The sequence below is a fragment of the Electrona antarctica genome (assembly GCF_951216825.1).
Source record: "Electrona antarctica genome assembly, chromosome: 21".
NCBI classification, from domain to species: Eukaryota; Metazoa; Chordata; class Actinopteri; order Myctophiformes; family Myctophidae; genus Electrona; species Electrona antarctica.
The window spans coordinates 3,834,131-3,851,599 of record NC_136802.1 but is presented as its reverse complement, the minus strand read 5'-3'; the positions used below and the strand labels follow the sequence as shown (position 1 = coordinate 3,851,599).

At 43.6% G+C, this 17,469-nt stretch overlaps 1 protein-coding gene and 1 long non-coding RNA gene across 5 annotated transcripts in view; one reads left to right on the top strand and one right to left on the bottom strand.

Annotated features, from left to right (window-relative positions):
- LOC306914513 (GTPase IMAP family member 8-like) overlaps positions 1-17,469 on the bottom strand; it is a 138,664-nt gene that overhangs the window by 52,346 nt on the left and 68,849 nt on the right. For 2 of the 4 annotated variants that reach the window (XM_079491574.1, XM_079491573.1), the window contains exon 1: positions 120-695. The exons of the other annotated variants lie outside the window; for them this stretch is intronic. In XM_079491574.1, coding sequence (XP_079347700.1) covers positions 120-684 — 565 coding nt within the window. In that variant the 5' untranslated portion in view covers positions 685-695. Of the gene's footprint in view, positions 1-119; positions 696-17,469 lie in introns of those variants that run through there. 4 annotated transcript variants of the gene reach the window in all.
- LOC306914515 overlaps positions 14,612-17,469 on the top strand; it is a 28,770-nt gene continuing 25,912 nt past the window's right edge. The window contains exons 1-2 of the long non-coding RNA XR_013788694.1: positions 14,612-14,696; positions 15,867-15,900. This is a non-coding gene — a long non-coding RNA (uncharacterized lncRNA). The remainder of the gene's footprint in view (positions 14,697-15,866; positions 15,901-17,469) is intronic.

The window sequence follows — 17,469 nt, the reverse complement described above, 5'->3', positions numbered from 1 at the left end:
CTAACGTACGTACATTACTACTTAGACTAGTGTGTGTGTGTGTGTGTGTGTGTGTGTGTGTGTGTGTGTGTGTGTGTGTGTGTGTGTGTGTGTGTGTGTGTGTGTATGTGTGGGTGTACCAGTATCTTTTGGAAGTCCAGTGGTTCGTTTCAGAGTGTCTGTCCTCCTTTGTTCTGCTCTTCTGCTGATAGTTCTCTCCTTCTCCTTCAGTTCCTCTGAGACGTGTTCTTCTGTCTCATAGTGACCACCACTACTCTTCACCATCTGATCTATCTTCTCCATCAGCTGTGTGACCTGACTACCATCTCCTCTGTCACTGATGTTAAGAACATGGAAGCGGCCTTCACATTTCTCAGTGAGATATCTTAATTGACGATTAGATCTCATGAGATCAGGTCTCATGTTGGTTTTATCAGCTACAGTGAACACCATAATAGCGCGTTTCCACACTCGGTCACTGAGGAGAAGACTCACATGCTCCTCTGCTGACAGATCTGTTCCTACATTTGGGGCGTCCAATGGCATCACTAGGACGAAGGCATGTGGTCCTGGAGGACACAGACTCACACTATGTTGGATTTCTAACTGGGTCAGTTTTGGGGTCAGATCTAGGGGATTATAAGACCCCCATCCTGGAGTGTCGACCACACTGACCTGTCTCCCTGACACTAACTCTTGTCTCATGACACTCTTAGTTGTGTTTGTTTTAAAACCATCTCTGCCCAGGATGAGGTTTCCTACTGAACTCTTTGCACCGGGTCTTCCCCCGATCAGAACAATGCTCAGTTCTGACGGCTCGCTGTTCTTCCCTGGTTGGAGAAATAAACATAATATTGATAAAAATCACAGATGTGACTAAACCAGTATCAGTTTGTTTGTTTGTTTCATCTGATTTAGACCTGAGGCCGATTCTACACATGCCTTCTAAATCAGTAGTTCTCAAACGTTTTCAAGTCAAGGACACCCAGAATGATGTGTATTTGCTGCAGATCCCCCCCCCCCCCCCCTGCTCCATCGGAAAATATCTTTCCAGGGACCCCCAGAAGAGAGGATTTGTGTTAAAATATTCCACATTTTTATTATTCCACATTTTTCAAACACTCAACACTGAGGCGTGGCACAAAGTGTCATGCTGTGAGCTTGTAGATCTGCTATGCTATAGATCTGCTATGCTATAGATCTGCTATGCTATAGATCTGCTATGCTATACTATAGATCTGCTATCCTATAGATCTGCTATGCTATACTATAGATCTGCTATACTATAGATCTGCTATGCTATAGATCTGCTATGCTATACTATAGATCTGCTATGCTATAGATCTGCTATAATGTAGATATGCTATCCTATAGATCTGCTATGCTATAGATCTGCTATACTAGAACCTCTGTTCTAAATCCTAAGAGTTTTCTGATAAAACTACATTGCTATCCAGTATATATAGGCCTATATATACGTTTAGCTGAACTGTAAAACCACACAGATCCTTTCCCAGTTCTAAAGGGTTGATAGAACTCACCAGTGATGGAAGCTGAGGTTCCACTGGCCATCCTGTCTACCGCTGTTGGTTGAACTGTAAAACATTAACATACAGTAAGTTAGAATAATCTGCTGTTATTATAGGTTTGTTGTCATTACTGTTATATTGTTATATCACACATTGGACAATATAATGAATATAATATATTTAGACCAGCGGTTTTCAAAGAGGGACCTGCACCAAATGGACCCTCAGGTCCATTTGGTTCCAGTTCATGGTAGATTTCAGAACCACTGCTAGAGATGAACAGACTCTAAATGTGTCTCCATCACAACATCTCTCTCACATGTAATAGTTCTCTGACCGACACCATGTCAACATTAGTGTGTCCACACTAGACCTACTGATTCATTATTTAGAGCCTGGATTCACACATTAATTTTGACTGAACTAACCACAGAGCTCTGTGTGCGTGCGTGCGTGCGTGTGCATGTGTGCGTGCGTGTGTGTGCTTGGCTGCGTGCACATAAACATTACTAATAATATAACTGTTACAGTGATAATCACATTCCTCACTGTCTGTCATTTACCACACACACACACACACACACACACACACACACACACACACACACACACACACACACACACACACCAGCAGGTGAAAGCAGATGTTAACAAGCCTTTCTTGTTGTTCTAACCTCGTATCCACATTCATTACAAAAAAAAGTGGTGAAAATAGCAGATCCACAAGCTCAATACACGTAGTATCGCAATGCATTGTGAGCTTGTAGATCTGCTATTTTCCGCTATTTTCCAGGGACACATGGCGGCCCAGTGATGATACTACGATGTGATTGGACACTAGACTGGCCCAGTGATGTTACTACGACCTGATTGGACACATGACGGCCCAGTGATGTTACTATGATGTGATTGGACACTAGACTGGCCCAGTGATGTTACTATGATGTGATTGGACACTAGACTGGCCCAGTGATGTTACTACGACCTGATTGGACACTAGACTGGCCCAGTGATGATACTACGATGTGATTGGACACTAGACTGGCCCAGTGATGTTACTACGATGTGATTGGACACTAAACTGGCCAAGTGATGATACTACGATGTGATTCGACACTAGACTGGCCTAGTGATGTTACTACGATGTGATTGGACACTAGACTGGCCCAGTGATGTTACTATGATGTGATTGGACACTAGACTGGCCCAGTGATGTTACTACGACCTGATTGGACACGAGACTGGCCCAGTGATGATACTACGATGTGATTGGACACAAGACTGGCCCAGTGATGTTACTACGATGTGATTGGACACTAAACTGGCCCAGTGATGTTACTACGATGTGATTCGACACTAGACTGGCCTAGTGATGTTACTACGATGTGATTGGACACTAAACTGGCCCAGTGATGTTACTACGATGTGATTGGACACTAGACTGGCCCAGTGATGTTACTACGATGTGATTGGACACTAAACTGGCCCAGTGATGGTTACTACGATGTGACACTAGACTGGCCCAGTGATGTTACTACGATGTGATTGGACACTAGACTGGCCCAGTGATGTTACTACGATGTGATTGGACACTAGACTGGCCCAGTGATGGTTACTACGATGTGATTGGACACTAGACTGGCCCAGTGATGTTACTACGATGTGATTGGACACTAGACTGGCCCAGTGATGTTACTACGATGTGATTGGACACTAGACTGGCCCAGTGATGTTACTATGATGTGATTGGACACTAAACTGGCCCAGTGATGGTTACTACGATGTGATTGGACACTAGACTGGCCCAGTGATGGTTACTACGATGTGATTGGACACTAGACTGCAGGTCAAAACATCAACAGCAACTTCTACTTTGTTAAAGGGCCACTTCACCTCTTTTGCAACCAGAACTTATTTTAATGATGTTTAGGACACAATAAACACTGTCCTGGGTGGAAAATGCAGTCTCACTTCCTTCCTGGACTCAAATTGTGCTGCTGTTATCTACTACAAATACTATTATTATTGACTGATTGCAGTTTCTTTCAGCGGTGGAATGGCCCTATAGGCCTGACGTCGGAATAAAAAAAAAGTCTTCTGAAAGAATATATATATATTCAAAGATTTGTGCCGGATTTTCACGATTTTTCTAAAATAGCAGACCTACAAGCTCGTAGCGCGCCACTCGGTGGCGCGCTACGAGCTTGTAGATCTGCTATTTTTAAATAGCTAAAGTATAACATAATGCTTAGTAAAAACACCAAAAGGGGTTCCCGTCCAGAATGGGTTAAGGATTACATTATAAAAAGCATGCAGCCAGAAGACAGAGTCCAGTAAATAAAATAATAAACATGTCAAACCAAGTCAGATCAGGATAAAGTCCAACAGGTATAAAGTGACAGGTGAATAAAAGCAGATTAAACATCAACAGAACCTCTCTGGACTGAAGGGAGTTCTACTCAATAAAGTCCATCTGGGACTCTGACAGGATTCTGAATCCACTACAAGCATTAGTTTAGATCTGGGACTCTGACAGGATTCTGAATCCACTACAAGCATTAGTTTAGATCTGGGACTCTGACAGGATTCTGAATCCACTACAAGCATTAGTTTAGATCTGGGACTCTGACGGGATTCTGAATCCACTACAAGCATTAGTTTAGATCTGGGACTCTGACAGCCAGGATTCTGAATCCACTACAAGCATTAGTTTAGATCTGGGACTCTGACAGGATTCTGAATCCACTACAAGCATTAGTTTAGATCTGGGACTCTGACAGGATTCTGAATCCACTACAAGCATTAGTTTAGATCTGGGACTCTGACAGGATTCTGAATCCACTACAAGCATTAGTTAAACACTCCTAAAACAGCCATATTAGCTGTCATCACAAATGTGATGAGGACATCACATTTGGGCAAGTGGCTGAATTCAGCCCAAGGAGTGTTTTTCGTGCAAAACTAATGGTTGGAATGCATTCAGAATCATGAACCCCCCCTAGTTTGACACGTCACATGCTACTGAAAGCAGAATGACATTTAGAAATGTTTTTGTTATAGGTTTTTAATGATACTCCAGCTTTCAGCCGCTGTTTTTGATTGATATAATATTTATTAACAGTTTGCAGAATTACAGTACATTTCAAGCACAACTCAATACAAAGACTGTTAACTGTGAGTGGACGACCCAATAAAGCATTACACTTGTTTACAAGAGGGTCCACCTTGTTCAATTCATCAAAACATTTAGAGACGTACAAATAGACACTTCTATATAGCCAAGCAAAGTTTCCCAAGGTCGCCGGCCTCGGGCGCCCTAGCTAAATCATTAGAGCAGCCCTTGGGCGACAAAATGTGGAGCTTTTAGACAAATTAGTGCAAAATCACCCTTTTCTCTATAAGCTCCTCCACTATGAGGACATTCAGAGCAACATTGATTGAGATACAGGTTTAAATCACCAAGCAACACTCTCTCAATGATGACAGAGGTTAAACTTAAAAGGTCACTAGAATCAGACAAATAGGAGCTGCTAAAACCATGAGGATACAATAAAACTAGAAAAAGTGCCCTTCTGGGCACAGGTCTCCACCAGGAGGATAGGAGTGTGTGTGTGATGTTTGGCAAAATGTTTAGGAGCAATATAAATGTGTGTGTGTGTGACGTGGCTTGGCCTGTTGTAGCGCCACCATGAGGCTGATTTGAAAACTGTCAAGTGACAGCCCATACATCCAAACAGAAAAGTCCTATCTGATTGACAACCCATACATTACAACAGAAAAGTCCTATCTGATTGACAGCCCATACATCACAACAGAAAAGTCCTATCTGATTGACAGCCCATACATCACAACAGAAAAGTCCTATCTGATTGACAGCCCATACATCCAAACAGAAAAGTCCTATCTGATTGACAGCCCATACATCCACACAGAAAAGTCCTATCTGATTGACAGCCCATACATCCAAACAGAAAAGTCCTATCTGATTGACAGCCCATACATCCACACAGAAAAGTCCTATCTGATTGACAGCCCATACATCCAAACAGAAAAGTCCTATCTGATTGACAGCCCATACATCCACACAGAAAAGTCCTATCTGATTGACAGCCCATACATCACAACAGAAAAGTCTGATTGCATTAAAGGACGTTAACCTCACGTCGCCACTCCCTTTATGCATGTTCACCCTGATATTAATATAAATACCCTGATATTAATTTAAAACAGCAACACTGATATTAATTTAAAACAGCAACACTGATATTAATTTAAAACAGCAACACTGATATTAATTTAAAACAGCTACACTGATATTAATTTAAAACAGCTACACTGATATTAATTTAAAACAGCTACACTGATATTAATTTAAAACAGCTACACTGATATTAATTTAAAACAGCTACACTGATATTAATTTAAAACAGCTACACTGATATTAATTTAAAACAGCTACACTGATATTAATTTAAAACAGCTACACTGAGCTACATCACTGGCTTCAGGCCTGAAAGAGCATCTGTCAGAAAACGACTAACTACTAAATGGAGATATAATTATAATTAAGGTATTAAATCCCAAACCATTTGAACACATGTCTCTTGGCCTGCTGTCTAACATACAGTCCTCTGATCAGATACTGTACACTGTATAATGCTTCCTAATCCACCACAGAGCGACGGCCGCCTGACTGACTCACTGGCAGTTTTTTGATTGAAATATGTATTAACAGTTTACAGAATTACAGTACATTTCAAGCACAACTCAATACAAAGACTGTTAACTGTGAGGGGACGACCCAATAAAGCATTACACTTGTTTACAAGAGGGTTCACCTTGTTCAATTCATCATAACATTTAGAGACGTATATACACTTCTATAGCCAAAGAACAGAACAGGAATTCATCATAAAGATTTTACGGGGGCCAGTTTAGAATTGCAGCCGTCCGTAGGTGCCCTTTGAGAGCGGTTTTGAAGGAGTCAAGGGATTTGCATGTCTTAAATGACTGTTGGTAGGGCGTTCCACATTTTGGTGGCATAGGAGCTAAATTAATGTATTCCCTTGTTTGTGCCGAAGTGGAGCTGCTTCAGCCGCTGTCACTCATAATGCTTACAAAACAACCTCAGAAATAATACAGGAATATGAATGCATGCTTTCTTAACGACCTCAGACAATAAGAATTTAATTTAATAATTTAATAATATTGCTAGTCATAACTTTCCCTCCTCCCCCCACGGCTGCCGTGGCCGCTGCTGGAAAATGCACTCGCTCTCCCTCAAAAACATAAAATAAAAATAAAATAATCCTAGCTGTCGTTTGCTACAGTATTGAAAACAAACAGTATTGTAAATTAAAAATTAAAAAGTAATACATGTCAATGTGGGGGTCCTTGATATGAAACGGGGGTCCGTGGGGTAATACATGTCAATGTGGGGGTCCTTGATATGAAACGGGGGTCCGCGGGGTAATACATGTCAATGTGGGGGTCCTTGATATGAAACGGGGGTCCGCGGGGTAATACATGTCAATGTGGGGGTCCTTGATATGAAACGGGCGTCCGCGGGGTAATACATGTCAATGTGGGGGTCCTTGATATGAAACGGGGGTCCGCGGGGTAATACATGTCAATGTGGGGGTCCTTGATATGAAACGGGGGTCCGCGGGGTAATACATGTCAATGTGGGGGTCCTTGATATGAAACGGGGGTCCGCGGGGTAATACATGTCAATGTGGGGGTCCTTGATATGAAACGGGGGTCCGCGGGGTAATACATGTCTATGTGGGGGTCCTTGATATGAAACGGGGGTCCGCGGGGTAATACATGTCAATGTGGGGGTCCTTGATATGAAACGGGGGTCCGCGGGGTAATACATGTCAATGTGGGGGTCCTTGATATGAAACGGGGGTCCGCGGGGTAATACATGTCAATGTGGGGGTCCTTGATATGAAACGGGGGTCCGCGGGGTAATACATGTCTATGTGGGGGTCCTTGATATGAAACGGGGGTCCGCGGGGTAATACATGTCAATGTGGGGGTCCTTGATATGAAACCGTTTGGGAACAGCTGCTGTAGGCTAGCCGGTCTTTTTACAGCGTGGCACACGAGGAGCTTCTGTCCAGAACTCTGTCTGTCTGTCACAATATAGAACCAGAACCAGAACCAGAACTCTGTCTGTCTGTCACAATATAGTCCAGAACTCTGTCTGTCTGTCACAATATAGTCCAGAACTCTGTCTGTCTGTCACAATATAGAACCAGAACTCTGTCTGTCTGTCACAATATAGAACCAGAACTCTGTCTGTCTGTCACAATATAGAACCAGAACTCTGTCTGTCTGTCACAATATAGAACCAGAACTCTGTCTGTCTGTCACAATATAGAACCAGAACCAGAACCAGAACTCTGTCTGTCTGTCACAATATAGCAGTGGTTTTCAACCCTTTTCACATCAAGGTCCATTAGTTATTTGGCATTTGAGCCACGGAACCACCGTTTGATGACATTTAGCCTCTCAGACCCATTTGAGCCACGGAACCACCGTTTGATGACATTTAGCCTCTCAGACCCATTTGAGCCACGGAACCACCGTTTGATGACATTTAGCCTCTCAGACCCATTTGAGCCACGGAACCACCGTTTGATGACATTTAGCCTCTCAGACCCATTTGAGCCACGGAAACACCGTTTGATGACATTTAGCCTCTCAGACCCATTTGAGCAACGGGACCACCGTTTGATGACATTTAGCCTCTCAGACCCATTTGAGCCACGGAACACCATTTGATGACATTTAGCCTCTCAGACCCATCTGAGCCACGGACCACCATTTGATGACATTTAGCCTCTCAGACCCATTTGAGCCACGGACCACCATTTGATGACATTTAGCCTCTCAGACCCATTTGAGCCACGGAACCACCATTTGATGACATTTAGCCTCTCAGACCCATCTGAGTCACGGAACCACAATTTGATGACATTTAGCCTCTCAGACCCAAAACTTAGAAAATGTTGTTTTGTCCACAATTCCATGCTGTATTGATGTTGGTACCATTAGGAGAGATAACAGGCTGTATTGATGTTGGTACCATTAGGAGAGATAACAGGCTGTATTGATGTTGGTACCATTAGGAGAGATAACAGGCTGTATTGATGTTGGTACCATTACGGCCGGGCTCCACCGGGCGCGTCAGCGTCGCGTCTCCGTCACCGTCAGGGAATGTTCCCTTTTTAATCAATGAAGGGTGGCTCCACTGCCCGCGTTGACGGAGACGCGACGCGTGCATTAAAATTGAACCGGTGCGTTTTTTGACGCAACGCGACGGAGACGCAACGCGTCCGGTGGAGCCCTGGCGTTAGGAGAGATAACAGGCTGTATTGATGTTGGTACCATTAGGAGAGATAACAGGCTGTATTGATGTTGGTACCATTAGGAGAGATAACAGGCTGTATTGATGTTGGTACCATTAGGAGAGATAACAGGCTGTATTGATGTTGGTACCATTAGGAGAGATAACAGGCTGTATTGATGTTGGTACCATTAGGAGAGATAACAGGCTGTATTGATGTTGGTACCATTAGGAGAGATGACAGGCTGTATTGATGTTGGTACCATTAGGAGAGATAACAGGCTGTATTGATGTTGGTACCATTAGGAGAGATAACAGGCTGTATTGATGTTGGTACCATTAGGAGAGATAACAGGCTGTATTGATGTTGGTACCATTAGGAGAGATAACAGGCCCTCGAGGGTCTGTATTCTCTGTAACTCTGAGAGTGTACAAATGGAACCAAATGGACCCGTTAGGGTCCATTTGTCCATTAGTTCCATTTGTACACTCAGAGTTAAATAAACATTGATTTTACAATATAAATTGGGGGTCCCAGAGATGCCATTAAATGAGCATTTAATGGCATAAAACGTATTCATGTCAAACGGGGGTCCTTGAAATTAAACGGGTTGAGAATCACTGGCTTGAGCCGTAGAAATGTTCCTCGTATGCATGGGGGTCCCTATAGCTGCTGTATGGTTTCAAACGGGGGTCCGCGGGGTAATACATGTCAATGTGGGGGTCCTTGATATGAAACGGGGGTCCGCGGGGTAATACATGTCAATGTGGGGGTCCTTGATATGAAACGGGGGTCCGCGGGGTAATACATGTCAATGTGGGGGTCCTTGATATGAAACGGGGGTCCGCGGGGTAATACATGTCAATGTGGGGGTCCTTGATATGAAACGGGGGTCCGCGGGGTAATACATGTCAATGTGGGGGTCCTTGATATGAAACGGGGGTCCGCGGGGTAATACATGTCAATGTGGGGGTCCTTGATATGAAACGGGGGTCCGCGGGGTAATACATATCAATGTGGGGGTCCTTGATATGAAACCGTTTGGGAACAGCTGCTGTAGGCTAGCCGGTCTTTTTACAGCGTGGCACACGAGGAGCTTCTGTCCAGAACTCTGTCTGTCTGTCACAATATAGAACCAGAACCAGAACCAGAACTCTGTCTGTCTGTCACAATATAGTCCAGAACTCTGTCTGTCTGTCACAATATAGTCCAGAACTCTGTCTGTCTGTCACAATATAGAACCAGAACTCTGTCTGTCTGTCACAATATAGAACCAGAACTCTGTCTGTCTGTCACAATATAGAACCAGAACTCTGTCTGTCTGTCACAATATAGAACCAGAACTCTGTCTGTCTGTCACAATATAGAACCAGAACCAGAACCAGAACTCTGTCTGTCTGTCACAATATAGCAGTGGTTTTCAACCCTTTTCACATCAAGGTCCATTAGTTATTTGGCATCTGAGCCACGGAACCACCATTTGATGACATTTAGCCTCTCAGACCCATTTGAGCCACGGAACCACCGTTTGATGACATTTAGCCTCTCAGACCCATTTGAGCCACGGAACCACCGTTTGATGACATTTAGCCTCTCAGACCCATTTGAGCCACGGAACCACCGTTTGATGACATTTAGCCTCTCAGACCCATTTGAGCCACGGAACCACCGTTTGATGACATTTAGCCTCTCAGACCCATTTGAGCCACGGAAACACCGTTTGATGACATTTAGCCTCTCAGACCCATTTGAGCCACGGAACCACCGTTTGATGACATTTAGCCTCTCAGACCCATTTGAGCCACGGAACACCATTTGATGACATTTAGCCTCTCAGACCCATCTGAGCCACGGACCACCATTTGATGACATTTAGCCTCTCAGACCCATTTGAGCCACGGACCACCATTTGATGACATTTAGCCTCTCAGACCCATTTGAGCCACGGAACCACCATTTGATGACATTTAGCCTCTCAGACCCATCTGAGTCACGGAACCACAATTTGATGACATTTAGCCTCTCAGACCCAAAACTTAGAAAATGTTGTTTTGTCCACAATTCCATGCTGTATTGATGTTGGTACCATTAGGAGAGATAACAGGCTGTATTGATGTTGGTACCATTAGGAGAGATAACAGGCTGTATTGATGTTGGTACCATTAGGAGAGATAACAGGCTGTATTGATGTTGGTACCATTACGGCCGGGCTCCACCGGGCGCGTCAGCGTCGCGTCTCCGTCACCGTCAGGGAATGTTCCCTTTTTAATCAATGAAGGGTGGCTCCACTGCCCGCGTTGACGGAGACGCGACGCGTGCATTAAAATTGAACCGGTGCGTTTTTTGACGCAACGCGACGGAGACGCAACGCGTCCGGTGGAGCCCTGGCGTTAGGAGAGATAACAGGCTGTATTGATGTTGGTACCATTAGGAGAGATAACAGGCTGTATTGATGTTGGTACCATTAGGAGAGATAACAGGCTGTATTGATGTTGGTACCATTAGGAGAGATAACAGGCTGTATTGATGTTGGTACCATTAGGAGAGATAACAGGCTGTATTGATGTTGGTACCATTAGGAGAGATAACAGGCTGTATTGATGTTGGTACCATTAGGAGAGATGACAGGCTGTATTGATGTTGGTACCATTAGGAGAGATAACAGGCTGTATTGATGTTGGTACCATTAGGAGAGATAACAGGCTGTATTGATGTTGGTACCATTAGGAGAGATAACAGGCTGTATTGATGTTGGTACCATTAGGAGAGATAACAGGCCCTCGAGGGTCTGTATTCTCTGTAACTCTGAGAGTGTACAAATGGAACCAAATGGACCCGTTAGGGTCCATTTGTCCATTAGTTCCATTTGTACACTCAGAGTTAAATAAACATTGATTTTACAATATAAATTGGGGGTCCCAGAGATGCCATTAAATGAGCATTTAATGGCATAAAACGTATTCATGTCAAACGGGGGTCCTTGAAATTAAACGGGTTGAGAATCACTGGCTTGAGCCGTAGAAATGTTCCTCGTATGCATGGGGGTCCCTATAGCTGCTGTATGGTTTCAAACGGGGGTCCGCGGGGTAATACATGTCAATGTGGGGGTCCTTGATATGAAACGGGGGTCCGCGGGGTAATACATGTCAATGTGGGGGTCCTTGATATGAAACGGGGGTCCGCGGGGTAATACATGTCAATGTGGGGGTCCTTGATATGAAACGGGGGTCCGCGGGGTAATACATGTCAATGTGGGGGTCCTTGATATGAAACGGGGGTCCGCGGGGTAATACATGTCAATGTGGGGGTCCTTGATATGAAACGGGGGTCCGCGGGGTAATACATGTCAATGTGGGGGTCCTTGATATGAAACGGGGGTCCGCGGGGTAATACATATCAATGTGGGGGTCCTTGATATGAAACCGTTTGGGAACAGCTGCTGTAGGCTAGCCGGTCTTTTTACAGCGTGGCACACGAGGAGCTTCTGTCCAGAACTCTGTCTGTCTGTCACAATATAGAACCAGAACCAGAACCAGAACTCTGTCTGTCTGTCACAATATAGCAGTGGTTTTCAACCCTTTTCACATCAAGGTCCATTAGTTATTTGGCATCTGAGCCACGGAACCACCGTTTGATGACATTTAGCCTCTCAGACCCATTTGAGCCACGGAACCACCGTTTGATGGCATTTAGCCTCTCAGACCCATTTGAGCCACGGAACCACCGTTTGATGACATTTAGCCTCTCAGACCCATCTGAGCCACGGAACCACCGTTTGATGACATTTAGCCTCTCAGACCCATCTGAGCCACGGAACCACCGTTTGATGACATTTAGCCTCTCAGACCCATTTGAGCCACGGAACCACCGTTTGATGACATTTAGCCTCTCAGACCCATTTGAGCCACGGAACCACCGTTTGATGACATTTAGCCTCTCAGACCCATTTGAGCCACGGAACCACCGTTTGATGACATTTAGCCTCTCAGACCCATTTGAGCCACGGAACCACCGTTTGATGACATTTAGCCTCTCAGACCCATTTGAGCCACGGAACCACCGTTTGATGACATTTAGCCTCTCAGACCCATTTGAGCCACGGAACCACCGTTTGATGACATTTAGCCTCTCAGACCCATTTGAGCCACGGAACCACCGTTTGATGACATTTAGCCTCTCAGACCCATTTGAGCCACGGAACCACCGTTTGATGACATTTAGCCTCTCAGACCCATTTGAGCCACGGAACCACCGTTTGATGACATTTAGCCTCTCAGACACATTTGAGCCACGGACCACCATTTGATGACATTTAGCCTCTCAGACCCATTTGAGCCACGGACCACCATTTGATGACATTTAGCCTCTCAGACCCAAAACTTAGAAAATGTTGTTTTGTCCACAATTCCATGCTGTATTGATGTTGGTACCATTAGGAGAGATAACAGGCTGTATTGATGTTGGTACCATTAGGAGAGATAACAGGCTGTATTGATGTTGGTACCATTAGGAGAGATAACAGGCTGTATTGATGTTGGTACGATTAGGAGAGATAACAGGCTGTCACTGCCCATATTTCGCCGCAGGTTGAAAACCCACCTCTTCAGGAAACACTACCCTTCCTCTCTGCCTGACCTACTTGTTGTTAACTAGTTGTACGAACGTTTGTTTTCTATTGTTGTATTGTTTATTGGATCTTGTTTAGTCGATACACTTAATTGTTTTAGCTCATGCTCATTTGATTTAGCTATTTTGTCTCATCCGGTTAAGGAAATAGGTAGCTGATATATTGCACTTTTACCTTAGCGCTAGGTATACTCTTGGTTGCTTGTTTTTGCAGAAAATGCACTAAAGACTTCTGGTGATTAGTAGTTTTTGTTCCCTACCTATGTTGAATACACTTACTGTAAGTCGCTTTGGATAAAAGCGTCTGCTAAATGACTGTAATGTAATGTAATGTATTGATGTTGGTACCATTAGGAGAGATAACAGGCTGTATTGATGTTGGTACCATTAGGAGAGATGACAGGCAAACGTTGATCAAAATAACAATTCTTCTACATTATCTAAATGTGACTTCTTGTAAATTAACTAATGCAGATGTTTAACAATGATTTAACTCTTGAGAGTGTACAATGAAACCAAATGGACCCATAAGGGTCCATTTGGTTACACCATCTTACACCAACTCTCCATCATTTAGCTGGGGACCACCTGGAACCCCCTCAAGGACCACTGGTTGAAAACCACTATAGCATTAGCAGCAGACAGCACAGTGGCCACAACACAATACAGATAGTCCAGGGGCTGAGTCACATGCTGGTACCACCTATGGTGACCGTAACATTTGTGTATTCCTGCATGTCTCTAGTTTATTATTTTGGTATGGTAACTATTCCATTCAGTAGCTTAATGCCAGTTATCACCACTTATATGTGACTATACCATTAACAACCTATAGGCTAGAAGGCAACATTGTCCACATTTCATTATGCTCTAAGTAGCATGTGACATGTCAAACTATGGGGGTTTTCATCATTCTGAATCCATTCCAAGCATTAGTTTTGCACAAAAAACACTCCTTGGCATACATTCGACCATATTAGCCACTTGCCCAAATGTGCCCAAATGCTTCGTTCCGCCTCTCATCAAGCTCAGCCAATCATCGGAAGAAGGCTGTCCACCTGAGCACTATTTAAGAACTGCTATCAGCTGTGTGAGTTGGCAGTGTGTTAGAAAATGTCCATGGAGATGGTGGATGTGTGTGGTAGTTTGCTATCACCATGTTGTTGACCTACACACCCTTCTGGACTTTAATGATCGGTTTTGTTTGGTAAATGTTGAACTTTCTAGAAGGCTGTTTCAGGGCAGCCTATGGTTGGTTGATTGATTGTCTGATTACTGCTAAGCACTTTGACTTGATGTGATTTGTTTGTAGAGCTACTGGCGCCAGCTTTTTGTAAGTTTATTTTGATATAGGTTAGATCACTTGTAGATTTCACTTGTAATTATTTATTTCATGTTAGGTAAGGTGGGGTGTACTTAAAGTTAGGTTAAGAGTGTTGTTTATTGATTTACGCCATGCAGGGCTTATTTTCTGTGTCGGATTAAGTTTAAAGTCATGTCTTGAAATATATACATTTATAAATACCATATATTGCAGTAAATTATGGTTGTCTAAAGAGTGTTTTAAATGTAAATTGCACGTGAACTCTTTAAAAATAACCTTATCAAAGGGGCAGAAAATAAACAACGGTTCACTTTTCAGTCGCAATCCTTTATTCCCCCGAGACCTACAAGGATTGTAACAAATACACAGAACACAATGTTACCTGTACCCTTGGTATTCCCTAGGATCTAACACAATGTTACCTGTACCCTTGGTATTCCCTAGGATCTAACACAATGTTACCTGTACCCTTGGTATTCCCTCTAGGATCTAACACAATGTTACCTGTACCCTTGGTATTCCTCTAGGATCTAACACAATGTTACCTGTACCCTTGGTATTCCCTCTAGGATCTAACACAATGTTACCTGTACCCTTGGTATTCCCTAGGATCTAACACAATGTTACCTGTACCCTTGGTATTCCCTAGGATCTAACACAATGTTACCTGTACCCTTGGTATTCCCTAGGATCTAACACAATGTTACCTGTACCCTTGGTATTCCCTAGGATCTAACACAATGTTACCTGTACCCTTGGTATTCCCTCGTACAGGATCTTGTTGCTAAACATGTACTGTACACTGTTGCTGCTTCACACGTTGACATTTAGACTCTTAAGGTTTCAGTTGTTCCACAACCTGTGATCATCTCTCATCCTCCATGTCTGTCTGTCTGTCTGTCTGTCTGTCTGTCTGTCTGTAGCTCCACCTCCATCACTGTCTGTCTGTCTGTCTGTCTGCAGCTCCACCTCCACCTCCTCCATCACTGTCTGTCTGTCTGTCTGCAGCTCCACCTCCACCTCCTCCATCACTGTCTGTCTGTCTGTCTGCAGCTCCACCTCCACCTCCTCCTACAAGAACCCCATGGTGAGTCCAGTGTTCTTTTTTAGATATTCTTTTTGGTTTTGGTTTAATAAAGTTTCTAGCATCGTGAGTCGTGACTACGAGCTGTGCGACCTTTGTTCTTAAGTCAAAGATATTTTTTTGGCCTTTATTGATATGGTACACTAGTAATTAGACAGGAAAGGGGGAGACAGATACGATACAACATCATTGTCAGCTTGCACTGACATTTGTTTTGCGTCCATGACGTCACCGTTCAAGATACAGACAAGACAGACACAATACATTACAAAAAGATACATTACAGGACACACATCACAGAAACAGACATAGGAACAAGAACACCTCTGGTTTACCCATTTTGGTTTAAAAGCAGTATACAAAACTACAAAAGAGTTCTTTAGCCTGTTTATCTTATATTTAGGTACTCTAACCCGCCTCATGGAGGGCAACAGTTGATATTCATCATTTAAAACATTTAAGGGCTCAGAGGAGATAATAGACATGCGTCAAAGGCCGACGGGCTCGGGACTCGAACCCGCGACACGCCGTCAGGCTGGGTTGCCGTCCGAGGTGCCTGTACCGCTCAGCCGCGGCCCAGGCCGTGAGTCCAGTGTTCTGCTGGACCTTATACTGTATCACTTTATTTAGGGCAGTGCATATTAATGGACACAATAGTGGACCATAGTGGACCAATAGTGGACCATAGTGGACCAATAGTGGACAATAGTGGACCAATAGTGGACCAATAGTGGACCAATAGTGGACCAATAGTGGACCATAGTGGACCATAGTGGACCATAGTGGACCAATAGTGGACCATAGTGGACCATAGTGGACCAATAGTGGACCAATAGTGGACCATAGTGGACCAATAGTGGACCAATAGTGGACCAATAGTGGACCATAGTGGACCAATAGTGGACCACAATGGAAACAAGCAAAGGCTTTTTTGTGTCTAAGTCCATTTGGCGTTTTTTAAAATGTCTTTCTGTAATTTTTTTAAACTGCCAATAAAGTATTCTATCTACATTAATGTTAATTTAATGTGAATATGACGGATTTAGCAAGGAAGCTATAGTTTTCATCTGCAGTCCCACAATACATAAAAACTAAAACAATATAATACATTACATTGGGAAACAAGTATACAGGAACAATGTATGTAGGTTTAGCAGCGTTTTTATAGGGCAATATATTTGCAAACAAAGTAACTTGCTTTCAAATAAGTCAGGACACTGTCAAAGTGCAGTGGACCCTCTTGTAAACAAGTGTAATGCTTTATTGGGTCGTCCACTCACAGTTAACAGTCTTTGTATTGAGTTGTGCTTGAAATGTACTGTAATTCTGCAAACTGTTATACATATTTCAATCAATTAATCAATGGTCAGGTAGGACACCTACTGGACGACAAGAGGTACTGCATAAATCTCAAAGGAAAACTATCATTCCCAGACATGTCCTCTCCATAGTTACAGAGTGACCAAACGTGTCCCTTTGCATGGGACACACCCTCAGGCATCCCACAAACTGAGACCCTGTCCCACATTGTGACTGACAGGCATCAGTGTTCAAATTGAGACCCTGTCCCAC